This window comes from Trachurus trachurus (genome assembly GCF_905171665.1).
Source record: "Trachurus trachurus genome assembly, chromosome: 7".
Taxonomy (NCBI): Eukaryota; Metazoa; Chordata; class Actinopteri; order Carangiformes; family Carangidae; genus Trachurus; species Trachurus trachurus.
In genome coordinates this window covers 23,377,584-23,405,221 of record NC_139901.1, presented here as the reverse complement: position 1 = coordinate 23,405,221, position 27,638 = coordinate 23,377,584, and the positions used below count along the sequence as shown (strand labels likewise).

Genomic DNA, 27,638 nt, shown 5'->3' with positions numbered 1-27,638 from the left:
GCTGCAAATCTAAACTCTGTTCAGCCCCTACTGATTACTTGCACACAGACACTGACACAGGCAATTAATTTGGTGGGGGAGAGGCTAGTCTTAATTGGACATAAGTGGGATTTTTCTTGGCTGTGTGCAACAGAAAATGACAGACTGTGCGTATGAGAAGTAAAGACCATCTGGTCCCACAGGAGCCGAGAGAGATGCCAGACAAATGGAAAGAGAAACAACACAAAACCTACGTGGCTGAGGGTGTCTCTCTCTCTCTCTCCCTCACACACACACAAACAGAAAAGAGGAATCAGCAGCTCTCGGTCATATATCACCTGCTCATGTACTAGCCTGGAGGGAGATGCTTCCTGGGTGCAGAAACAGAAGTCTTTCATGCGTGGCCTATTCATGTTTTTATATAATAATCAATATTGAAAATAGGAACATTATGCTTGCAGGCAGGCATGGAAAAATAAAGAACGGTTGGCTTGTACTGTAAAAGGCTCGGTCATCAGCAGGACAAATTGATCTGACATGTTTTATTAGTCATGTGGGGGATTGGTGCTGAGACTTTAGAAGGAGCAACGGCGGCGAGAGAAAGAGAAACAACAGATGTGACAGAGAGAGCAAAGGGGAGCGGAGGAGTCAGAGAGTGGACATCCTCTCCTTTCGCACCGTCTCATCTCTGCGTGACAGCTCTGCTCAGCGAGCCCGCTAATGTCACGGGGTGAGACAGTAGACCAGCACATGGCATTTCCCTCAGTTTACACAAATCCATAAACAACTCAGTGATTAATAGTCACTTATTTAGATGTCAGTTTAAACTGGCCCCACTCCCTCCCTCCTGCTGCGATACACAAACATGCCCACTCGTACTGTACACACAAACACACTCACACATGCAATGTGCACAGAAATAACTATGATATGCTGTCCGCTTTAATTGTATAAAAGATAACAAAATGGTTTTATTACATGTTCATTATATAGCAGATTGATATCACAACATACTTGCATGATTGCTCTGATATTTATGTTTCCCCACACCATAATTAGGCATAATGTAACCCAGTACGAAAATATGTTTAACAAACATGCTTGGAGGTACAAGGGGAGGGAGTGGGTGCAGGGGAGGGGGTGAAGGGGTGACGGGGTCAATTCAACAACAGATTAAAGCTGTTTTCTGTCATTTAACAAAGCTTTGCTCTAACAAAGAAAACAAACTGCAGGTGGATGCTGAAGCTCATTATCATTTTCAGAATTTATTTCTCTCTTTTTTTTTGTTTACATCAAAACATAACAGACATACATTGGCACATGCAAAGTGAACACTTTGTGGTGCTTTTCGTTACCATCCAAATCCAATTGAACAAAGACTGGATATCTATTTTTGTACTCCAAACATGAAAATACTCTCAAATATTTACAAAGAAAATATACTTACAATGCCCATCACTCTAACATAATAATCATCATCTGGGACTGATTTGAGTTGATTTTGGTTAAAACAAAAATACTGTATGTGGCAGAGCTTGCTGTTCAAGGTCATTAAATCAAACTTCAAGAGAAAAGAGGCACAGAAGAAAATCACTTAGAAACAATACAAAACAGAAATCAGATAATGGGAACCCCAAGAGAATATGGCTTTAATGATATTTCAAAAGAAAACATCTTGAAAAGCAGATCCGTAGTCCCCCTTTTTTTTCTTTTTTTTTTTTGCGGCTCTCTTCTTTCGCAGCGACCCCCCTTTTTTAGCAGGCAAGTTGTTCTCTGTCACAGAGACGGGGGGGGCCACGACGTCACAAGCTTTTTAAAACCTACAGTCTGGTTCTGGCGGTCCAACCACACTGGCCTACAGCTGTGCTAGTTTCTGTCAGGACGCATGTATCATGTCTGGATGAAGGTTGGATGCTATCCACACAATCCTGGAGTGCATAGGTACTGCAGGTGGTGCTGGGATGCCTGCACGCTCACTCTCTCTCTCTTTCTCTTTCTCTTTCTCTCTCTCACACGTCTCTCTCTGTCTGTCTCTCTCTGTTCTGCTATCGCTCGCTTCCGCTTTTCAACCACAGATAAAGGACAAACAGCATTCATTTTCAAGCAGATCAGATCCTGAGGTTGTTGTAACTCACATACGTTTTCTTGGTTGCTTGACCTGAGAAAAGAGTGGGGGGAAGAAAAAACAGAAAATATTAACTTTCAGAAACAAAGAAAAAAAAAACAGCACATCTCTATAAATGGGTAAGCAGAGGCATACAAATACTACACTGCTCTGGGAAAGTCGTCCTTCTGTGCCGCGCATCTTTATCATCAGCTGTGTGCAATCAGCAGCAACATTTTCTGAGCCAGTGTATCATTTCGACTCACAATGCCCCCATGTGAAGCCTTAGATTCTATTTTCAGATGAGAACTAGTGATAAAAAACACAAACACCACACAAGTGGGCACCGAACAAATGCTACAGCACGCAATGTGATCCCAGTCTGGATTACCATGGAAACGTATCTGAAATGTGGCTGAGTGCCTGGGTGCTGTGTGTGTGTGTGTGTGTTGTGTGCTCTCTCATACTGTGTCTGTGTCGTTATGAGAACCAATTTGAGTTCCAAACCTTCGGAGTGAGGGCGTTTTTTGTGAACCGAGGTCATTCTGGCTTGTCATGACTTTTTTTTTTTTTTTTAAACAGCTTTTTACCCAGGCGGCAGGCAGGAATCAAGTCTAAAGCCGAGGTTAGTCTTTGGATTAGGCTGATATCTGGCCAGGATGTGGTGACAAATAATAAAAAAAATGTCTATATAGTCAGAGGACTAATAGAAAAGTACGAGTGTGTATATCTGTATGTACTTTATACTGTCTGTATCCTGGAGAAGGTGAATATACATTTCCTTCATCACAGACTTTGCTATAAATTCCCATTCTGCTACTTTAATGTTGCTATGCCGACCAACTCCCATGGGCTATGCAATTAAAGTCGCACCATTTCTTTACAGCAGCATTTTGTAGTCTTGGCCAGCAAGTATGATGAATAAAACATTAGTAAATGTACAACAGAGTCTTGCTGGTAACCATAAACAGTCTTCAGAAAGAGAAATCGTTTTGGAGAAACCGCTGTGGGTGTATTTATGTCTGTGTTTGGATGTTTACTTCTCTGGGATTAGCACATCTACCTATTTACCTTTGCTATCATCTACATTTTTAATCCTTTAACTTTTCTTATTTTGCCCTGCTGTTTGTGAGGTTGTGTTTCTCTGCCACAGCATTCACCGTTAATGAAATGAACTCCTTCTGAAAGCGTGATTGCATCCACATGTGCCTGTTTTGGTTAATTTATATCGGGAAAAATTGAAGAGGACAGCAACACGTTTCACTGTCTCTAAATAACAGGGGAATATGCTGCTGTCTGAGAGGTGCAATCATGAAGATATTACACTGTATCAATACCAATGGAAATCTGCAGAGCTCTTAATGCTCTTAATCCTATAAATCACTCCGAGTCATCTCATACAGAGCTGATGGGCCCTGAAAGGGAGGTATTTGGCGCTCTGATGGTTACAGAAATTGACGGACAGTCTCCAGGGATGGTCGAGGCACAGTTCAGGTTTCGGGGCGGTCATGCACATAAATTTGCCATTAATAAATGTCACTTCCACTGTCGCTAAAAAAGAAGGGCAAGGAGAGGAGAGAGAGTGTGCGCGGGGAGGAGAGACGAGGCGAGAAGACATTCATGTAGGAGAGACAGAAGGTGAGAGACACACAGAACAGATGACACGGTGCACTTTGGGGAGGGCCTCCCAGAGACCGCGTGCCCTGCTTGGGGACTTTTGATGTGCTGCTGCGACAGATGTTAAGGTTTCACCCAATATGCAGAATATGTATATATGCCCGATGAGCCACATGTGTGACTGGCAAGGAATGCGTTCCCCGGTCCCCTGATACACTTGCATCATCCCTCTGACTTACATGTGCGTAACTCACACATGCAGTCACACACACAGATACACACACTGAAAAACAGCACGTACACACACACACAGAGTGATGATGAACTCTCGCAGTTGTACACATACACACGTACACAAGCTCATTCGGCTCATGACAGATGAGCGTGACAACTGTTGGGTGTTTGGAGAAATTCCCAGGAAAATCTGTCATCTCATAGGCAGGATTCAAAGAGGGTTTGAGGGGCTGGCACACCTGTGGGTGCCATGATCACTCTATGTGATTAGAGGCGTTGCGGGAGACGAAGCCTTCGGAGCCTCTGATGTGTGATTTGCATGAGCCGTCAATCATCTCCGTCTTCATCCTGACTCCATAGCAACACCGGGCTAAAATGAAGCTTTGTGGTTTTTTTGCTCTCTAAAACCATTTTTAGAGTCGCTGTTGCTCACCTAAAAACAAACAGTACACCACCTTGCCACGGAGGAATGTAGGCTTCCCCCACTCACGCACTAATACCCAGTATTATCTTTGCTAACAGGATCATGCTTACTGTTTCTGATGAAGGGTGGTATGAGTAACACAGCTACAGAGACAGATTATCTCCCTCCATTCCCGGCGACAAAGCCCTGTTTCTTCAAATCTCCTCGCAGAGCAAGTCTCCGTCTTCACTCCTGCTCTCTGCCGTGCACTTGGGCTAAAGGTCCAGGCATTTATCGGGAAACAAGATAACTGGGTCTATTCTATAGGACATTATAGATACTTTTTATCCAGCAGCTACCCAATTAAATTGCTGGAATGAGAGTTTCTGGTGATGAAAGGAAACGTGTGAAAGATATGGGAGAGAATAGAGAGACATCTCAACGGCTCTGGAGATATATATGTCTATATATAGAGAGAGATCTTAACTCCTGGGTCTTTGTGGTCTAAATCATGAACTAATCTCCATAAGCTTTATTAACTCATTGAAAAACTAACTGGACATGGTGACTGTGCCTGCCAAAAGTCACAAATACTTGATGCTACCTTTCATATATTACCATAGACTAAACTTATGTGCAACCAAAAGTATATAAATGGCGTTCACATGGTGTTTTTACAATGAAATACTAAATTACTAACTTATGTTGTACAGATGCATACTGTACAGTAGCTACATCACATTACTACATTATAGTGATAAGTTATAGACCATTTAAACTGATCTAATAAATAGTTTATAACACACTATAATGTAGCTATAAGCAGAAGTGTTTATGACTGCAGTGGTCAACAAGTTTACTTCCCATAAATGTACTTCAGTGTGTAATCAGACAATGAATGATAATATACAGTAAGAAACAAAGCAGTGTAGTTAGGATTAAATACTGTATAGAAGGAGCATTAAAAGGAAACTGTTAGGACTTTATTCTACATTAAAATATAAATTCATTTTGACTAGAAGTCGTCTTTTTAGCCTTGCGATCTCATATAAACTTAAATGAGCATGGTTGATCGTGCGTATGTATGGAGCGACTCTGAGGCTTTGTGATTGTCTCACTGGGACACTTACTCATGGGGTCAGCAGCAGGGTTCTCACACAGCTCAGTCTTCGCCTCTCCATTGGGCCGTTCATTGGGCTTCTGGGACAGACGTGATGACATTGTGGCAGCTGTGACCACAGCCTTGAAGCTACGCTTCCTCTTCTGTACGTTCATCTCAGGGTGGAAGATAATGATGTACACCTTGGGCATGTAGAGCATGCCCAGTGCTACCGAGGCACTAAGGTTCATGGAAATGGTCAGGGTGGTCGTCTGAATGTACAGCTGGAAGGAAAGCACAGGGAGATAAGTAATGGTTTTAATACAGACCAGAAAAGCAGAAAACATCACATACAGTAAGTGGTCAGGTCCTTTGTTTGTGGTATGAGTTTCGATTTGACTCATTTGATCTCCGTGAGGCAGATAAATAAGTCAGGAGGCGAATTTAAACCTTCATGAAGAAAAATGAGGGACAATACGGCTTTAATGGCTAAACATCTGTGGCCAATGACAGAACAGTCACACTGCTGAGCACAGTGATGAGGCAAAACCTAATAATAACCATTGCCTGATAACAAGATAGAGCATCCAGCAAAAAAGTTCATTGTTTGACATTTTTTTCATTCATTCCCAGAGTGAACAAAAATCTGACACCGGGACCTACATCATTAGGGGATGTATTTGTTTGATGAAGTGTAGCACAAAACTTCCTGAAAAGAAGTGACACTTTTATTCAACGATCAAATTGTTGTTTTGATGACCTAACATTATTATCAGATACAGAATGAGGGTGGTCTGCATATTTGTGTGTGTTTAGCTGTGGGGAAAGGAGCAGCCGTACGCATGGCAACATAATCCAGCAGCATTTATTAAAGCCTGACCTGCAGCTACTCACTTAAATCAAAGATGGTTCAAAGTAAACATTTTAATGACAATAGGAGAAGCATCACTGTGTCTATATCAGAATGTACTCACAAAGCTGTTTTTTCTACCAACTAATCATTCAGACCCTCGACTACATGAGTATAAAATGACTGTGCTGTCCTATTAGATGTTTTATCTCCCCACTCATTCGTTCAACAGACCAATCTACAACTTCTCAGCTCCATATTCCTCCACTATCAGTGCCTCTAACAAGGCCCATGTTAATGGAAAACACAATAACAGACTAAGTACGGACTTAGAACACTGTATCTGCGGCGTACGGCAGGTCTGCATTTGTTTTTGTGCCACTCTTCTTGCAGTGAAGTGCAGCCGATGAAAGACACTCACCGTGTTAAGTGGTGAGATCATTCATAAGGCTGCCATTCATGCGAGCCGTACACTGCCACTTTCTCTTTCCGTGACATTCTGTTTCTGACGTTACAAAACACCTCTGTCACATTGTCAAACTGTAATTGTGAACTTACGTAACCCGGATCCCTACTATGATTTAGGTTAACATAAATTTTATATGGTGACCTCATGAAAAGGTAGTCATTTCACTTAGAGGTAGTGAAGTCAGTAATTCAGCCGACAGGAAAGAGCCTCTTGTTTCATTTAAGGGTCTTGGAGGAGAAAGAATCATTTCAAGAGAGGGACATTATTGTTTCAAGAGCACATCACCCAAGCCTCCTCGCTAATCTACAGCACTTGAAAGCATCAGATGTCACTTACATGCTGCCTTCCAGTCAGCCACTGGTAATGTGGATGGGGGGAGAGGATACAACTGTAAACACATTAACCACCACAGGGTAGTATCTGCAGAGCAGCAAAATGCTCAGCGATTCACTGAGAGGGAGAAATGTCACCATTTGCATACAGTTTTTCTTGGCAAATAGCACGACTAATGCTAATTTCTTTCATACAAGACCGGACTCATTTACATGCCAGTCATGCTTTTGTCTTTCAATCTCCACCAATCATTCAGACGCCTGATATCATCAACATGTCAATACACTCAACTGCCTCTGTCTCCCTTCATCGCCTCCCGTTTTCTCTGTGGAGGAGCATCAGAGGCAGTCATCTGGCTGGTGTGCCATGCATTAATAACTGTATGAATATCACAATGCTCTCAGCGCACGCTGTCCTGTGTCACTTGAAGCTGTGTGTGTGTGTGTGTGTGTGTGTGTGTGTGTGTGTGTGTGTGTGTGTGTGTGTGTGTGAGAACAGAAATGTTGCTGTTGCCTTCGGAGCTGTGAATTTGCAGCATTTATGATCAGATATTGGAACGAGTGATCAAAGCATTGCGAGAAGTACACATGGCGTCAGATATATAATCACCGGAGAATCTCCGCCCTGTGCTGTGTTTTCCATGTTTGGTAGTTGGTAACCTGTCTGGTATCCATAGCAACACTACAGAGTTTGGTACGAGCAACTACACACGACTGGAATAAGCTTTTAATGAGATTCTGATACCTTAGATGCTGCGTTGCTGACCCTATCAGAACTGATTTATTGACCACGCAGGAGAGTAGGCACACAATGAGCATTAGGCACTTGCTCACACTCATCACATACACACACATGCATGCATGCACACGCAAAAAACATGTGTAGGTATGTGGGATTTCACTCCCACTAATGCAGCTATGCGAGCACACAAACACACACACACCAAATCCGTTTTCTTACTGTCTCTAATCACCGAGACAGGGCTTTTCTTTGTGCCTCTCTATGAGCTTGACCCAAATTCGTAGCCCCTCTCACCCACCACTCGAATGTTTAGCTTGTCACAGAACATTCATAATTAATTCCTGTTGCTTTAACATAAATAAATACATGAAGTCATTTTCACAACCGCTTGGCAACTCCCTATTTATAGCCGCAGTAATGATTTATTAACGTCCTCATCAGGAATCAAACGCTTGATTTTGAATTTTACATCTCATTGACAAGTCAAATGCCAACATCCAGCCACAACAAATGACATGTCTTCTGTTTAGACAAAAGGCTGTTGAGGGTAATTTTCATAATTATACCCACCAGGGATATACTTACTGCAAAGGCAATTTAGTTGGGTATGGTTGAGTACTATAAATGCACACAGCGATGAGGACTTGATTCAGTAAGTGACAATTAGGATGCTCTCTGCCCCATTAGAGAATGCCTTCAATAATGGATCCAGAGGATTTGCAGTCTCCTCTCAACTACCTGGATGTCTCTTGTTCTTTTGGGTGGCCTACTTTCTCGCCCGGCTCATGTCATGAATAACTCTGTCTGGCTTTGTGCTGCAAAGCCCTGTTCCGTACTGGAGACACTGCTTTCTGTGCGGACGGTCTTCCCTCCATTTTGACTCAGCACACAGGAGGTCCCCGCTTGTGGCCTAACAGATTAAGAGGCTATAAAAAGACACCACAGTGTTTTGTTTCCACCTGTCTTTGTTTCCTTAATTGCTCTAAATAGGGCCTATATTTATCAAACATCTTAGAGGGGGGGGGGGGGGGATTCACTGCAGTGCTGCTGACTGAACAGACCTTGGACAAAACTTAGGAGATCTCCAGAGGGATCCAGAGACTCTGTTTTGATGAAAATCTAGCAACTGTTGTGGCTGAGTTAGTGGTGGTGGTGCAGGGGAGAACACATGCTGTGTCTGCAGAAATCAGTGTCCTCACAATGTTAACGCTTTTTTTTGGAACATGGGAAATTGAGTTTTGCAAGAGTGTCAGAGCCAACAGTTTCCACAGTCATAAATTAAACTTTGATCACTAAATACAAACTGTGGTCCCAGTATGACTCGGGCAAGGTTATGAAGATAAACATGGATTTGAAAAAACACTACAATATTATTCTTTATGGCATTAACATGTGTTTCTCCTCATCTGGATACAGGCAGCATTTTAATGAGACATATGTATACAGTACAAACTAAATAGCATATTAATAAAGGTGACATTATCAATTATCGATTATTTACAATCTGTCCCAAAAACCCTGCTCTTCATGTCCAATACTATTATCTTAATTTAATGAAATATACAGTGAAGTACAAAAAAACAAGATAAAGTGTCATCATAAAGTATTGAGCTATAACTGACTGTGAAGGCCTTAGAGTTTCATTCACATCGCTGTCTCAGTCATAAGAGTCAGTGACCCCTTGTGCCCTATGGATGGAGACATTGTCATCCTGCTTCTTCCACTTCTCCAGACTTTTCCTTTAACTTGTCACCAATCCATTTCTTTCTTTCTTTCTTTTTCTTTCTTTCTTTCTTTCTTTCTTTCTTTCTTTCTTTCTTTCTTTCTTTCTTTCTTTCTTTCTTTCTTTCCTTATTGTTTAATCATTTATGTATATTTGTGAGTCATCATATTATATCTTTCTAAACTTAAAGGGACAACTAGGAGTTTGTTGTTTTATAAAAAAAGTCTCATATTAATGTGGATGAATCTCCGCTACCCACACTTGTTAATGGCTCCATTTTCGATAAATATATCGTTTTGTCTCTATCGTTATTTTGTTATTATAATTAATGGTGGAAATGCTGGGCGAGCCGACCAGCGTTTCCTTACACTGCCCGGCGGGTCATGAGAATAACGCCGCCGTATCGCCGTTAATGGTCGGAACTACAGTGGTATCTGATCGTCTTTGAGCCTCTGACTGTAATTCTTGATGAATGAAAACGCCGGTCCAAGAATTTCACCATGCCTGCGGAGGCTCATGGTAAATGTAGTATGAAAACACTATGCTTTCCAAAACTCCTCGTTGTCCCTTTAACCTAAAACCTACAAAGAGCTGTAGTTACTCTTCGGCACTCCAGTTTTTGCCCGTGTCTTCACTTTAGACAACAAGTGAAAACACGTCATTGCAACTTTCACTTTGCAGCTCTGAGTGGTGTAAAACAAGGATGTTACACTTTCCTCTCCGCTTGATAAATACACTCAGGCGGGTGGTCATAGTATCTTTTTCATCTTGAGGGATGTTCAGTTTGTTCACCATGTATTTTTTAAAATAAAAACCACCGCAGCCAGCGGTGCACTTGACCAGCTCTAGTCTTTTTGCCTGAAGACTGCCTCTGGTATTATAATCTGCTCAAGGTTTCAAGCACAACACAAATTATAGGCAGGAGACTTTCACATTATTATAAAAAAGCTTCAACATTTCTGCCAAGCGTCGGGTCTAACTCCTGTCAAGTGCAATTGTTTGCAGAGAGACAGGGGGATTAGAAGTTTCAATTTTCATTTTTCCTGTTGAAAGACGGAATGAGAACATTTTTGCAAAATATAGTAAGTCATTACTAATGATACTTGACAGCACAGACCATCCTCAGGAAGTTCAAGACACATCTCACAAGAGACTAAGTGGTTTCCAGACATGTATTGAGGTTCAGTATGTCAAATGTATTAATTTATCATGTGAGATTTTTAGTATGGTATATGACTTTCCATGACCTGAAGTTCTCCTTAAAGTGTGGCCGAATCTTTGTGGGTGTTTTACTAGAAAGTTTCTGAGCCTCAGGGGACGTGTTTCATTATACCATCAACCCACTCTTCTGAACTGCAGGAAACGTCTCGTTTTGCGGTGAAAGATGTTACAGAATAAGAGAATTCTCATGTTCACTGACAGCCTCGCTTTACATTTAGAGACTGTGAACACCATTTTACACATTTCTATGATGTCTTGTTGTTCAAAAGTCTGTTTGAAGTGACTCGCAGGCCTGGAGTATGTTTCAGAAGTCGGTCGATCTCACGGGCAGGTGAAATTTGGATGCTGGTGACTCTCACAGTCATTAACTTGAGAGTGCTGAGTAGTTGACTGAGCACATGCAGGTGCACGGGAGGCGGAGGGGGATGGGGTGGAGCGCTCTGTGATCTTTTGTAACTGTTTTCGCATGGCTTCCCTCAACATGAGTTTGGATGGGCAAAACAGAGAGGGAGGGGGGGTCACAGGTGTGGAAAATAAGGGCATCTAAATGGTGTTGAGTTAAAGAAATGCCACGCAATGCAGTGACAACTTCTGCTGCTATTCTATGTAACAAAACAACATTAAGTCAAAGGCAGCTGGTTTTTTATTTTATCATTTTGGCACCTGACATAATATCATCTCTGTTTTCGTGACTCTTTTGATATTGGACAACCTGCGGTGCGAGAAATGACTCAAATCCGTGTGGGTGTTCAGCCACATCTGCACGCAACAACACCACAGGGCAAGGTCCTTTAAGTGAGGATGAAGCATTACTATTTTATTATTTATTAGTATTTAGCCTACTGGTTTATTCATGTGCAGATCTAAACACAAACATGAACAGTATCAATCTTATCCCTCACCTAATGACATTATTTTCACCATTTTTTACAGTTGCTGTTGTTTTAGTAAAGTATTCATGAAGGACTCGCATGAGCCAGTGAATACAGTCTTAGGAGGAACAGATGTGAGGAAGGCGTGTTGTAAACTTGAGCATAAGTAAGCTGAAATGATGGATGACATCGCTTCACTTCACCTTAACAACATACTCTGCTGCTTTCGCAGAGGATGTTATCAGGACATGCAAAGGCACTTCTCACCAGCAGTGGCTGGGGAGTGATGCAGAGATGCACCAGCAAAGACCATTACATCAGGATGGTGTGGTGTGAGCTGGAGGTGAGCGTGTAAGGCTGGAGCCGGCGCGAAGAAAGAGTTAACTGCATAAAGGGGAAAGATAAACACATTACTGCCTCGCTAGTCGCCGCGAGTAACATAATGAACTCCTAATCGCTGCTGAGGGTGTAATTCATCTATGAAATCAGCAGCAAATTGAGATGAGGAAAATCACTTTCTGATCCATCTCATGCGGTAGCTTAGCAGGAAGGATATTGAACGGTGCTCCTCTCAAAAGGTTAGGAGTAACACTTTCCTGTCAGCATCGATATTCTGTCAGTGGAAAACTTCCCCGCCGCTCTGTCTTGCACACATGGCCTGCCAAGCAGCACGCGCGAGCTCATGAGTCCGGCAGATGAATGCATCTGTATTCCCCCCAGTGCTGGCCAGATAAGCAATGACTAGCACAGAAGGTCAAAGTGTCATATTCTCAATCAACTCCAGTAGCACCCAATGTCAAATGCTTTGTTGAGTGGAGCGCAGCTGTCAGGAGATGGAATGTGTTGTATCAAACTTCTATTTACCCCCCCATTTCTTCCCGCCTTCCTCCCCCCCCTCCTCCTCCTCCTCCTCAAGCCCCTCATCCTCCTCTCCCTTCACCTCCTCAACCCGTTTGTCTCTTTCTCTCTCTAGAGTGAGGATCTACTTTATGCCATACTATATGTTGAGCCTTAAGGCAGGAGAGCTAAGATAATGGCATCTGGAGGTGCGGGCACCCCCACCCGTATCACTCCTCAGGCATTTCAGGATTCTTGGTGCTTAACATCAACTCTTCCTCCGCCCCTTGATGTGCCTATTTCTGTCTGTAGTGGTCAGAGTGTGGGTTTCCATGCACATCAAAAATCATGTGAAGATGAAATCAAAAGAAAATGGAGCAATGTTTTATACAGTTTCTTAATGTGTGTGTGAGTGAGTTTGTCTGTGTGCGTGTTGGTCTGCTCCCTTTGTTGTGCTGGTTGTGTTTTCATTTTGTGTTTGCACAAATATGCATGTGTGCATGTTTGGACAAGATAAAAACAAGGCCGAAGGTATGGAAGTGAAATTTGTGAGAGGAAAGAGGGAGAGAGAAAGAGAGGGAGGGAGGGAGAGGAAGAAATGACTCACCTTCTCTGCCGACTGGGCTGTGCCAAAGAAGATTGGGATGAAGGCCAGCCAGACTATGCATGTGGTGTACATAGTGAAGCCAATGGGCTTGGCCTCATTGAAGTCTTCTGGTACGTCCCTTGTCTTGATGGCGTAGATGGTGCAGGTCACCATCAGCAGGATGCTGTAGCCCAGCGAGCAGATTATCTGCAGGTCTGTGATGTCACACTTCAGCACGCCGCGGGCGAGCATGGGGTTAATGGTTTTCTGCTCATCGTAATCGACGATGGTGTTGGGCGGGTCCACGGCGAACCACACCAGCACGCCCAGCAGCTGCATGCAGATGAGACTGGAGGTGATGGCGATCTGCGACGTGGGGCTGATGAAACGCGGGGCCGTGACCGTCTGCTTGCCCTGCTCGAAGATCCGATAGATGCGGTTGGTCTTGGTGAGCAGAGCGGCGTAGCTGATGCACATGCCCAGGCCCAGGAAGATCCTCCTGAAGGCGCACACGGCCACGTCAGGCTTGGCGATCATGAGGAAAGTGATGATGTAACACAGAAAGATGCCCGTTAGCAGCACGTAGCTCAGCTCCCGGCCCGATGCCCGCACGATGGGTGTGTCATTGTAGCGAACGAAGGTCGCCATGACGAAGATGGTGGCGATGATGCCAAGCATGGCCAGGAAGACGGGGATTATGGCCCAGGGGGAGTGCCACTCCAGTTTGACGATGGGGATGGGTTGGCAGGCGGTTCTGTTGGGGTTGGGTCTCATGTTGTAGGCGCACAGTCTGCAGGAAGTCTCGTCGTACTGGTGCTGGTAGCCATCGCACAGCTCACAGTGCCAGCAGCATGGCATGCCCTTTACCCTCTTCTTCCTTTCTCCAGTTTTGCAGGGCAGACTGCACACAGAGATCGGCACCTCCTGCTCCCCATCTGGCCACTGAAGCTCCTCCAGCTGGGAAAGAGATGACACACAGTGCAGGAAGAGAAGGTTAGCAACACACAGATAAGCCAAATATAAGACACCATGTGCATAGTGAGGAATCTCACCTGCAAAAACGTGCAATGCAATCTGAGCAAATACTGTATGAAGATGAAGAAAAGAAAAAGAAAAAAGAAATCCAGCATGGTCATAAAAAAAAACAAAAAAAGCGATTAGTCTAATACAAGTGCAGCATCTTTCTTGCCAATTTCTTAGAGGGATTGCCTTTTCTAATACTTGAAAGTAATTGAAATCACCATGGCAACAGAGCTTACCTTTGTTCGGTGAAATAAAAATAAAGCAATGTGAAATGCAAAAGACATTATGTTTTAATACAGGAGTCAGTGAGGTATGAAATATGTGATGAGAGGGAAGGAGAATGGGATTTGGGATTGCAAAATGTCTCTTTTAGACTTTGCAGAGCTATTTCTATTTATGATATTGTCATCAAAATGAAAAGTGCAGTAGCTATACAGTGAAAAACTATCTGGGAATCTAATCCAAAAAACCCTTGAGTGTTGTGGTGCATTGAGCTCAAGCTATAGTTTCAATACAACTTGGCTTTAATTTTTTTTTTTTTTTTAGTGCTCTTACATATTTTGTTAGGCTGCTAAAAAAGCTTTCATATGACTCTGAGCTGATCTTTTGATTAACTATGAAAGTGTACTGATCCGTGGCTTTAAAAGCACCGAGCACAAGATTAAAGATGCACCAACATGCTAAAGGCAGATTCTCAGAAATGTACAGCAGCAGATGATCAACAAAAAGCAACTAAACTGTTCAACAAACAAAAAAGCAATAAAATATGTACATATGTTAACATAACAAAATATTTTTGTAATTAAGATAATGAGCTAAAAGAAATCGCAACGAAATGGTATGAAATCTTAATGAACAGGAATTTTCTTTTTTCTAATTTATGTTGCGTGCATTACACCTTAATGACAGGTGAATTAATTACTTAAGAGGAAAAGTTCAAATCTCTTTCTTTCTGAGAGTTAGCTGAATAAATGGATAGCTTAGCTAACACTGAAGAGGAAATGGCGTGCCTGGCTCTATCCATAGGTAACAAAACACCTGCATCTCTAAAACTTTATTCTAATTATTATGTTCTGCACTTGATGAAATTGATTAAAACAATCCCAATACAAAAAAACATTAAAAAGGGAGAGATAATTAATATCAAATGAGACGTTTGTGTAAATCTGTCCGATTCTTTAACACTGCAGACAGTGCCATGGTTTTATCAATACACAGCACAGTTACTGTAGGTTGTGGCCTAGAGAGGCAGGATAACAGCTGAACCACAGTCTGCTGACATGTCTATGAGGAAAATTAAAAACAAAAAAAATCAATAAAAACAGGTGTCTTTAAAAACACACTAATAATCGATATAACTACAAATGGAAACATAGAATATAAACATGGTATCCATAAACAACAACCAAGATCTAAGGGATTTTAGAGGGCAAGCACAAATACCATTACACAGAAGTGTAGTGAGTCCAGCTAAGAATACAAATAGTATAGCCTCTTCCCAATGTGCCAATTGCCAATAATTGCACATATAGAGCTGCAGCTTTTCAGCAAAGACACACACACAAAGACACACAAAGACACACACACGCACACCTGCAGTTTGTTTGTGCTGTGTGTACCTGTATGACAAATGCGTTGTTTCTGTGGTGTCTCGGCAGATTATCATCTGCCATTTATCTGGGGGCATGAAGGTGCCATTTGTTATTTGGACAATGAATGGTGCTCTCTGGAAAACCTCCCGATTACACTCAGTGTGGAAACAGTAATGAGACCAACAGCTCTGTTTCCATGGAGACCAGAAGCAAGATTTTTGACACCTTGGACTCGTACGGTTGCTATAGTTTTCATTTGGGTTTTTGCTACAGTTGTTAATTTTACAGTTAATTTGAGCTTTTGTGAGCCAGAACAACATTACATTGAACTTTTTTCTTTCTTTCTCTCAATGATTAGGATGATTATTCCAGGGTGACCTTTAAATTAGATTCCTCTTTATGTGTCAGTGAAGAATGTAATACCTATTACATTGGGATATAATTGTACTGTAATAGCATTTTATTTGTAATCACACTTAAAACAGAATGAAACACAAATCCCCTGCAACGGACTTTGTTCCACCTGTGCTATCAAATCCATCCAGTTGTGTTTAATTCTTGTGATCCAGAGAGACATTATGCAAATGTAAACTCATCTTTATGTAAATGTCATGTTTTTTTGTTACATAGAAATACATAGAGGTTTTAGCTCAGGTTTCATCCTATCATTCAGTATGGGTAATTTCAAGTCAGGTGTGCCTTTACCACTAACATTAGACTGTTTTTTTTCTCCATGTGAATTAAAGTGATTTAAAGATTCCATGAAATGGAAAATGCCTCATCTATGGCGTTTTCCCATGAGTTCTTCTAGCTTTTTATGTGTCAGAAATGTTAAAGAAATTGCATCTGCACATGGTTTTACATTAAAAGGTTCTGTTTTCTTGTAAACTGGCAAGAGCTGTACACTTGATAGATCGTATACTCTGGGGTTTACCTTAAATTCCTGTAGATGAAATATGATCATGGACTTTGAGTCTCATCGTGTACAGTAAAAGCTGTGTGAAAGCTGCTGAGCACCAGGAGTAACATGGGAGGTGTCTATTTAGTTGTCAGTTCCTTACAACATCAACATCTTCAGCAGCTCTCTGCTGCCAAAGACTGAACATATACAGACTGACACTTGGGTTAAAAACATGTTCTTTCTCTTCCTCCCACTCTCCTGCACCGTCTGTCCTCCAACCTATGCAGCGGTAGAAGAGTGATCTCCAAGAGTGAACATCTCTGTTTCCTTTCGTTTTCTTCTGAGATCAAGTCGCTATTGATGTTTGAGTCCTGCCCAAAACATCCTTTTACAGGCAGAAACATATCAAACCTTGTAATAGCATCCAAAATGTGACAGACTAAAATTACCATCTTTCATCCCCCTTCACAGTCTGATTTTAAATTCTTCTGTTGGATTAATTGTGTGTGTTTTTTTCTCCTCTTAAAAGCAGCTGGTGGGACACTGATTACCTTTAAGCAAATCATGTTTCAAGTACAACAATAAAAACCTCTTTTATTAAATAAAGTCTAAGTGTTTTTCTGTATGAATAAAGAATATGTTAAACTATTAGATTACATTAGTAGGCAACACGTCAACTAAAATGAGTGGGTGAACAAGTTTCTACAGTGATTGTTTGAGGAACATATTCCAGCTGTAGAATTTTGGAAGATTTATCTGCAGTGTAAAGAGTAACACTTTCCTTTTTCTTGCTAAATTGCACAAACAGATTCATCTTCTGCACCTAAAATACATCAATTAGACTGAAAGTAAAACACGTCTGCACCTGAGCTCTCTCCATATTTGAGATGCAAATAATGTGTAACCCCCTTGTCACATAAGAGATTTCAATCTTGCTGAATGTGAAGATGCTTTTTGGATATTCAGCATACAAACAATATTTATAATTGGGTGTCTGTCGTCTGTGTGTGTGTGTGTGTTTTGAGTATCAAGCTGTCATACCCTGAGCTGGAGGTTCTCCACCCACTGTCCCACCATCTTATACTCTGGAGTGGAGGAATTGGTCATCTGAAACTGGAACAGGTCGTAGCGCCCTGGAGCATCGCCATTCTTGTTGAACACAACAGAGGTGCCGGCGCTGCCTGCACAGAGCGAGAGGGAGAAAAAGCAGCAGGAAGGACGGTGGAATAGAAAAGTGTTAAGACACTGGTGTGACAGGGTACAGCGCCTCTTCTAGTAGGAGAAAAACATGAACTTTTAACCCTTTGCCTCTAACTAGGTTGTGCCCTACAAGAAACACACAGAGGACCACAGTGTGTGTGTGTGTCTTGCTCCTCCAAACACCGTGACCTATATCGTGAACCTTCATGATAATTAGGAACGGGGAGGTGAGTTTCCCCACTGACCAATAAAGCCCTTCCTCACCTGCTTCCTATGCATCATCATGGCTGCGCGGGTGGCCACTGGAGGGACAGATTTTCACATTCAAAACACGGCTAGTCATGTGGGCTCTCAGCTGCACTCTAATATCGGGGAATTGACCGCTGTTTGAAATGAGCGCACACCTCCTCAGGTTAAAAGTAATGCCTTTTCTCTCTCACAGTGGACAACAACGGGAGATGTAAGGAGGATAAACAGGTCAGCCAAAGCATCATACGGTCCCCATCTGCTCTCGGTGTGCAGCAGCCCGTCTCAAGCCGAGCCCAGAAGATTTCACTAATTAGCTCAGAGAGGGCGGCAGACACCTGAAACATCGAGTGTGTGAAAATGAGTTTTTCAAATGCGCAATTGCACAAGCTCTCAAGCCTGTCAACGGCGTGGGCACGTCGTCACTTAATAATATCATGCTCATGAATGCGCAGAGTGTGTGTGCGAAGGTGGTGTGTTACTGCAGATGTCACTCAACATGAGATCGACCTCGCAGCAAGAGAATGCTGAATGGCGTTAATAGGAACAATGGTCGCACCTTGTTTTATACATGAGGTCTGCATTGTTGATGAGGTCATCTCCACCGCCCCACAATGCCGGCACCGAACGAACGGCTGCATTTTACAAGTCTATTCACCTTGGCACTGCACTCAGTAGTTCATGAGCACAAATGGATATACCATTTTTGAAATGGGACGGGGGGAGTCTGACGACACTTGGCATGGGAATTAAGTACTTTAATAGCTCTGGCTATAAAAAGGGTAGAGAAAGCACCGGGAGCATATGTCCCAAACACTTTTGGGAGCGTGTTGTCTTTTGTATCTAGCACAGAACTCATGGCTTTTCGATGGAAGGCCGCTGCACCTTTTCCTTAGTGTTCACCCAGAAGGGAATTTCATCTCCCTCCAGTTTTTCTTTTTCAAGGACATTTGTCATTGAACATTATACAAAAGTTTCAAGGCAAGGGACTCTTGTAAAACGAGAAAAGCAGAGGTAGCAACTTGTTTCAGGCCAGAGAATAACGACCATTTCAATAAAACACTGCGGACAAGCAGCCAAATTTCCCCTTTTTTGCCTTTGTGTGACACGATTGTGCATTACAAGTGTCCGTTAATAAGACTTAAAGTCTCCATTTCCATGTTGATGCAGAGCCACAAATCCCTCGTTATCTGTGGTTATGCAAAGTGACAGCGCACATATTCCACATTATGCTGAAATAGCACCACTGGAGCCGTTTGACCCATCTGTCTATTCATTTAAAAGTGGAACACTAATTCATCAGTATCCATGTGTCGACACAGAAAATTTAACTGGACGGGTCCTCAGTATGAATTTAACTGCACTTGTGAAGCTCATAGTGAAATCTCTGTCAATCTGAAAACCAAACTATAAAGTCGGTGGGTGGCCGTCATCGTCCTGTCACTTCTGTTTTCACCAGACAGACGCCAGACTCGTTGACACAGCGTATAAAGATGTTGACAACATATTGACTCCTGTGAGCAATAGCTGTGACAGGGTTACCATTCTTATTCCACGCCCCAGCAAAAATATACAGCTCGCACAAACACAAAGTCATTCAGTAAAGTGACATGACTGATTGGGCACTTGGCGCTCTTCAGCTTTAGAGCAAATAATTAAGTTGTGTTTGTGTGTGTGCCGATAAATACAGTAAATTCCTTCCTATTTTCTATTGCCTGTTATTTTCTAGGGAACAAAATGGTCTGCATGGACTTCTTAGTGAGAGCACTGTCTAAGATGAAAGATTTATGCATTTGCATGTGGCTCTAAACTAAGACATGACAAAAGTGCAGTGCTGCTGTGCTTTGCTGTGCTGTGCTGTGCTGAACAGTGTGGGTGGACTGGGGATCCACTGCTGTGTTTCTCTCGCATCATTATTCTCTCCTTTTTTTCCCCCTTCCTCTCACTCCTCAGCGCTGTGACTCCGGCGCAGTGGGGAGATCAACAAAAGGATGCTTGCACTCCTTCACTCTCAAACATACATTAGCAGTGGCACATACACAGGATAATGTGCGTGGTTCCAGTCTGAATGCAATAAGGGGCAGTGAGATATGCCTGACGGAGCCACAGCAGAACAACCTTCACACGCCAGTAAAAAGGTTTCAGAATATAATAGCAAGACAGGAAGGGGCGGAGAGGGGTAGAGATGGTGGAGATCTTAATTTCAGCTTTCAGTAAAATGTTTGTCTGAGGCAACACATTCAGAAAAATCAGCACAAGCCCAGATGGTTATTGAAACTGAACAGCAGATTCTCAATCCCATGAATCTGCACTTAGTTTAGGTCTCCTTCAATTTGAATCGCACTGCTCAGGGAATTTCATATTTTCTGTTTCTTTAGTTCCACCTTAAGGGCCGGGGGCTTCTCGCCTACTGGAACCCTGCAATGCTGCCACAGCCACAGTTGTAGACAGAGACAGGCAATACACTTGCTTTAGCTCCCAGACATAAGTTTGCTTACACACATTTTGCATGTAAATAACTATAAACTGCAGTTGTTGCAATGATAACACTGAACTGGCAATAATAAATGATGACATGTATTGTGCATCATTAATAAATAGACTTTTAATGGATTTAAAGGATTATTTTAGAGCACGATGTCCAATGTCTAGTGATATTCTTTTTTTTGGAGGAGGCAACAAATCCCATTGAAAAAGACTAAAGCAAAAGAATGAAAATGCCAATAAACTAGATAGATACTAGATAACATGTTCATTTACAATACTGTTGTACATTTTTAGCCAGTCCCTTATACAGTGGCTTTCCACACTCTATGCACCAAATGTGTATTAATCCGCAAGTGAAAATAGTCCTCAGTGATGCACTATTTTTACCTGCTTGAGTAACACTTGTTTGTTTTAGCAAAAAACAAAAACACACAAATTACATTAGATAGATGAAGAGTTTTGTCTTAATTGAGAACAAATGGAAGCCACAGAAAGTCAGGGGAGTGAGACCAAGCATTTGGTCTTTTTGCTGGATTGTAGCCTTATTCTACATGTTAAATGGGGAGAAATTTCACCAGCTGGCTTCAGACCTTTGAATCTCTGCCCACATGCAATTACAAAAACAAACAACAAGGCAATCAGAGCTTTGTAGGCAGGATTAAGAATGGGGATGATGGGATGAAGCACTCTAGAATAAAACTGATTCATATATGGTAAGTCTATAAACACTGCAAAACAAGTCTGGCTTGTATTTTTGTGTCTTCATTTATTTATTATTTTTTTTCTGTGTGGAGCCAAACAGCCCTCAGCCCTTCATCAGCTTTGACTTTTTGAAGAGAGAGAAGAGGTAAGCCACAAGGTCAATCCATCCATCCCTTTGCTTCCCATGTTCAAACCATTCAAGTGTGTCTCTTGAAGTAGGGCGATTTAAGTGTCCTGCTTTTTCAATAAGAACCTTTTAATGCTTCACTGTGTGATTCAACCCTTTAGTATTAAGTTAAGTAATTTTGATTAAAGTTATCGTTATACAACTTCAATGTCGTGCCCTCACGAATACTTCGTATTTCTATGCTGGGATCTGAAATGTATAAATCTAGGCACCAAAAAAAGGGGCATTGTGAGACAAATACATATACACATAATGCAAACACCGGCATTCAATGAAAAAAATAAAAGAAAGGGAATAAAGGGAAAAGATTATAGCTCAGAGCATGTTATACTAAGATAAGTTTAACTAACAAAGAAAAGAAAAATAGGGGAAAAAAGGCGATCCCCTCTGAAGAAGAAAGGCTGAGCTCTGAACTCTAATCCATTTTATGACACTGATCTCGCTCCCCTGCTCATAATGACGAGGTAGAGGCAAATCCAAACATTATGAAGAATATATGTATCCTTATATACTGAAGCAGAAAGCTACAAAATCTAGCGAATAGTCACAAAATTCAATCATCACGCAGCTGTTATCAAAGCGTCCATTTTGCCTGATGTTGAGGGGGCCACATGCTGATTGGATTGGGCGACACAAAGTAGTAATTTGGTCTGATTATCAGACAAGAAATTTAATTGTTCAAATTCCTCCTGTTCTATCCCTTTGAAATAATAATAGCGCTAGAGAAAGAGGTTCAAGAAGAACAGCATGACTTGATCTCTGCTGCCACAGTTTGCTCGCCGAATAATAGATTTGTTTAATTAAAAAAAGAAAGAAAGAAAAGTTAAAATGTTTTGTATAAAAGGCTTTTTTGGAAATATCAGCAGGCAGCCTGTGGTTTGTGTTGTTTGGTTAATTCCTTCATTTAACCCCTGATCCCTTTTGACCATGAGAAGTATGGTTTTATTAGACAGCAGTTTATATTAAGTATGAAATTTAGTGTGGGAAATGTGCACTTCAATGAGCCAATTAAAAAAGACCAGGCTATGAAAAGAAACATTATTAAATATACTTATCCCAGTTAAGTACTGTACATATGAGTATACTTTCCCCACATATTCAATAAAAATACATCAGAGAGGAGTGTTATTTTCATGAAAAAGAAACTCACTGAGCTGGGTCCACCTCTTAAAGTAGGCCAGTTTTCTGAGGAGATTACGCTGATTCTTTATTTTAAACAGCTGAATCTTATCTAGAACATTTTGTGAAGAAACAATGTACTTCAGACGAGCCTCTAATGATCACGGACTGACATACATGCCAGCACATTTGTAATGACAAAGGATTTTCTTGTTTTAAACTCATCTCCCATTTGGCTCTCTTCCCCCACTCACTCCCACATTTCAGAGCATTTTTGTCATTAATACGGTAGCTATTTGGCATTAATTGTTTATTATCTTGCACATCTTTTTCTGCACAGGGCTGAATTATGTAGAGGTTCAAGGAGTGGTAGACCCATAATATATCACACACTGGCTCAAAATATTCCACAGATCTAGAAAGTGTTGTGATGCTTTTAACTGCGAATGAAAATATTAATGCAAATTCAAACTGGAGCCTGCCCCAAGCAGCTGCATGTGATGCATAAAACAGAGGGAATAGTACAGTATGCATTTATTTCCTCTACATTATTACTTTCTTATGGTCTGAAACTAAGATAACTCTGAACTACATTTTGTCTTGACACTGGAAACTCATGAGGACACCGACACGCATTACCTTTGAGGAAAATACATAGACTAGTGGTTAAAGGTGTACCTGTAGTGTGATATTGTGGTGCCCCTCAATTACAAAGCTACAAGACGTGTTTGCTTGTTTCACCGGCAGTTTATCCACTTAACACTGTTAGCTGTAGCCAACACCAAAACCACAAACCTATCTAGTTCCACAGTATAGTCTCTCCACACAACTAACTGACTTCAACAACTCACACTTCAGACAAACTCCCACTCCCCAACCAGCAGGGACAACAACAGCCTGCCTAACCTCCAGTAACCTTCAGCCAGTGACAAGTACATAGCCTCACACAAATGAGTTGCTTTGTTCCAGTTCACTCTCTACCTCATCCACTATATAGTGGTTCACTATTTAGTACACTCACTATAAGTATATCCTCATTATAGTCCCCTATAGTGAGTCTGCTGTTCAAGTGTAGTGAGAGTTACACTTATAGTATAAATAGTGTACAAATGATGGTCACTAACTAAGCACTATGCTGTAGTGTACACCATCATGCACTGCACTCAAGCTAAAATATGGAAAACCAGTGTGGAGAAAATTGCCCGAGAAGTGTCCGAAAGTGTTTTTCCATTTTACTGATTAGCTAACTGTATATTGAACTCCCTGGATAGTGAGCAGAGGAGAACTGGATGAGTGAGTGATCTTTCTTCCTGAGTTTCAGACACAATCACTGCCATTGGTGGCTGTGATAACTGAGAGGCTTCATTGTCTTTAAGCATAACACATTCACTGACACTCAGTAAATGCAATCATCATTCGTTTCTACTTTGACTGAACTTAACACAGTGGCCCTAAAATATTTATATAATAGAAGAAAAAAAAAACAGTTACATTAACATGTCAACCAGTTTTTGCTTTGAGATGCTTTTGGTTAGATGAGCACATTGTTGCCACTGTGTAAATATGTAGTTGAAGCATGTGGGTCATTATCTTAGCTGAGCATACAGTAAAGACAGGAAACATCTACCCTTGTTCAAACAAAATGTTTAAGGTGTTGATTACCTGGCTTTAGGGAGGCTTTCAGTCTAAGCTCAGCTAACAAGCTACTAGGCAGCCATCTTCTCACGTGACTCTAGGCAGGATAAAACACTGTTCCTTGAAATAATGCACTTGGATGTGCAAGTATGCTCATTTGAGCTCGTATTCTGTAGGAGGAAATGTGATATCACTGAAAATAAATCATTGTTTCACTGTATCTCATGTGCATGCATCATGTGCATTGAGAAGTGGTTCATCCTGTGAGGATTTCTCAAATGTATAGGGTGCTCCATTATTCTGTATTTCCCTTTTAGAGCTGGAAACATAGGTGTTCAACAAAACAAAACAACAGAACAGAGTATATCTGCAGTGATGAGTAACCAATAATCTAATTTTAACTGACTTACTGTATAGGATATAAAATATCTTTTCAGATTCAAGTAACTAACTCTGGAGTTTGCTTTTCTGACCCACACATTCTGTAGGCATCTGTTGTGTAGATTGTGTAGATGTCTGTAATGTGACACTCACCGTTGAAGCTGCTGTTACGTATGTACTTCAGCAGCGTCTTTCCATCTGCGGACTCCATTTGTGGACAAACGCCAAGATGATCAGGACATAAGTCCCTGTGCATATTGTGGAGAGCGTGGGCCATGGCATACACCGCGTCAATCACAAACTGTACCTTCCCTTCTTGCTCGTACTTGGAGTTTATCCCAATGCGCTCCTGGCCTGAGGGAAGAAAAAGGGAAGAGGACGACTAGCAGCCAAATGCACCATGAGCCATTAGACATTACATTCTCTCAGCGCTCCCTGTCATCTGCAGCTTCATTTTTATTCCTCCATTTACCGTTTGCTGCCAGTCGCTTCAGTTTTGATTTTGAAGGCATTACACCTAAAGGGGAAAATGTGTCGAAGGAAATAAGAGGACACATTTAATTCCCAAGTGGGAAATATCAAGCTGAGCTGTGAGACAAAGCGTTGGTGACAAATACGGCAGATTCAGACTGACTTGCTGTGGTGTATTATAAAAGTAATTGGCTGCTAAGAATGGACATCATTTGCCCCATCCGCAAGATGATGAAGATCACCATGAACTTTAGTAGCATACATCTCATACATCTCTACAGTGGCTTCATGCTCTTTATGTCCTCCTCCCAGTGTACTGCCCTTTTGCTATGGGCTGCTGCAAAGGTTTTTGCCTCATGCTGCTGATACACCGCTTGAATACATAATGCACAACCTCAACTGGATTTTTGTTTTCGTTACAAAGTGAATAAGCTGTTTTATACCCCTGGTAGATAAAGGCTGCATTTCAATGAATAAATGAAAATGATACCAGCAAAAATACTACTATTACTTTTACTAATAATAATCATCATCATGATCATGATCATAATCACCATCATCATAATTATAACATTTGTGCTCTTGGATAATAAAAATGCATCATCAAGAAAATAACGGCAAATACTAAGAGACAATTTGCACTTCAGTGAGAGCTGATCATACTTCCTGTGGAGAGCTCAGTGGAGGAGCAGATGATGTTAATAGGACACATATAAGGATGTGGGAGACTTGCATAGACTGAGGGAGGTCAATAGCAATCTGAGTTGACATTTCATCCCTTTTCTCAGAACTTAACATACATTTCAGCCCACACATAACCTTTTTGCTTTTTCGGAGCTCTGCATAGGGTGCTCAATGGACAGTCTGTGAATGTAAAAGCCTCCTGCTAATATCTAACATTCACAAATAGCAGCTTAGCTTGAGGTATACAAAAAAAGGAGAGTATAGTGACAGCTATTTTCAGGCGACATAAAAGAAAAAGATAAAAGACATTTATAGTTATTTTATAGAGGGTTTGTGCCACTCGCTAAGTGGACGAGCGTCTTCTGTCTTTGACGCATGACAGACGACGCCAAACAGGAGATTATAAAGGAAACAAAATCCCTCAGCAAACAGTAATTTGTGTCAGTGCTATTACCATCATCACGTATGCAAGCGAGATTAATACGGCATCCCACATCACAGGCATCCTCCACGTAGATAATACATGCAGCGCAGTGCCTGTCACAGAGCTGGCAGGCAGAGTTTAGGTAATAGATGCATGCATCACTGTTAGAAACAACACTATCATTAATGCTACCACAAAGATGGTAATAAAGCAGAATGAGGGCATGAAGAGTATTTATGTGGCTTTTTGTCAATTTCTCCCCATAATTTCCAACCTAAATGAAATGTACTCAGATGGGAGACATGACTGCGCTGAGCTGTCAAGGTGACTGAGTTAAGAGGGAATTGTGGGAATATGGGATTTAAGAGTAAAAGGACATAGCCACTGGAGCAGCCGGTGTATAACTGTAGTATGACTAAGACCACGAGCTGCATTATTATTCTAATTATAAACTCTGCCTGTCATGCACCCGCTGGGTAGAAACACCTGGTGTTGGACTTTCTGGCTGCGCCGCAGACTAGAGGGGCTGAATTAAAAGCCCAACAGTCTATCTGCGGCTTCTAATGCGAACCAAAGGTCAAGTACGCATCGACCTGATATAGGAGGGTGATTTTATAAATCATTTTTTAATGTCTTACAGAAATGATCCTAATTAGTTTGTGTCAAAACTTGTGTACCTGTGCATTTACGGCTCGAGTCCTCCCTCTTTGAGGCGCTGAGGAGCCTGCAGTCAAAGTTTTCTTCCCAAAACTCAGCAAACCACACGTTCCTGCGATTGTTCTCGAGGGTGAGGGCATTAAAGTATTCATCAAACCCTGGGAACAGAGGAAAGAAGAGAATGGCTCAGTTCCGGACCAATTATCAACCAATTCAAACCTGGAGGAAATGAAGCGAAGCTGTGTGGTGCGGTGGTGGCTGCTAGGTGTTGGAAGCACACCAGCAAGCACTACTTCATCAAAATTTGACCACGGTGGTTCCTCTTCCTCTCAAGCCCCATGGACCTTTAATCACTTCTTTCATCTAGGAAATTCCATTAATTAAAAAACAGGATGCATAATAAATAACGCAGGGATTGTAAGTGGTGCCACAGCCTGTTGCCTCCGGCTGTGAGGTCCTGCAGGTGCTGAACAGGTTTTCCTCACTTCATAAAATCCATTACAGCAGAAGTGGATTGAAGGCATGATGTATTAACTTATTACTAATTTCAACAGGGCTTAGGTGCCTGTATGAATCATTAGCTGGAGGAAGGATAACTTGCTGCGACAAAGCAGAGAGGAAGCCTGTATAGCTGGATTTTGTTCTCTTGTTTGTGCAACTCTACCACCCAATGTGGGTCAGGAAGCTGAGCTGAAACTAAACCTCACAGCGAGAGTCACGGTGCATGTTCTTTTTTTTTTTTCTTTAACACACAATTTTCCGTCTGGAAAATAACAAATCTCACATTATAAAAGTCTCTCTGTCTGCGTCTCCACTGTCTGTTATCCAGTCATATCAGCTGAGTCGTGGGTAGAGGTGATA

At 41.7% G+C, this 27,638-nt stretch overlaps 1 protein-coding gene across 1 annotated transcript in view; it reads right to left on the bottom strand.

The window, feature by feature from the left end:
- Positions 1-2,087: 2,087 nt before the first annotated feature.
- LOC310989268 (metabotropic glutamate receptor 7-like) overlaps positions 2,088-27,638 on the bottom strand; it is a gene marked incomplete at both ends in the record, with an annotated part of 62,019 nt that continues 36,468 nt past the window's right edge. The window contains 6 exons of the mRNA XM_083976267.1: positions 2,088-2,137; positions 5,468-5,720; positions 13,090-14,025; positions 17,626-17,761; positions 24,691-24,895; positions 26,798-26,935. Coding sequence (XP_083832393.1) covers positions 2,088-2,137; positions 5,468-5,720; positions 13,090-14,025; positions 17,626-17,761; positions 24,691-24,895; positions 26,798-26,935 — 1,718 coding nt within the window. The remainder of the gene's footprint in view (positions 2,138-5,467; positions 5,721-13,089; positions 14,026-17,625; positions 17,762-24,690; positions 24,896-26,797; positions 26,936-27,638) is intronic.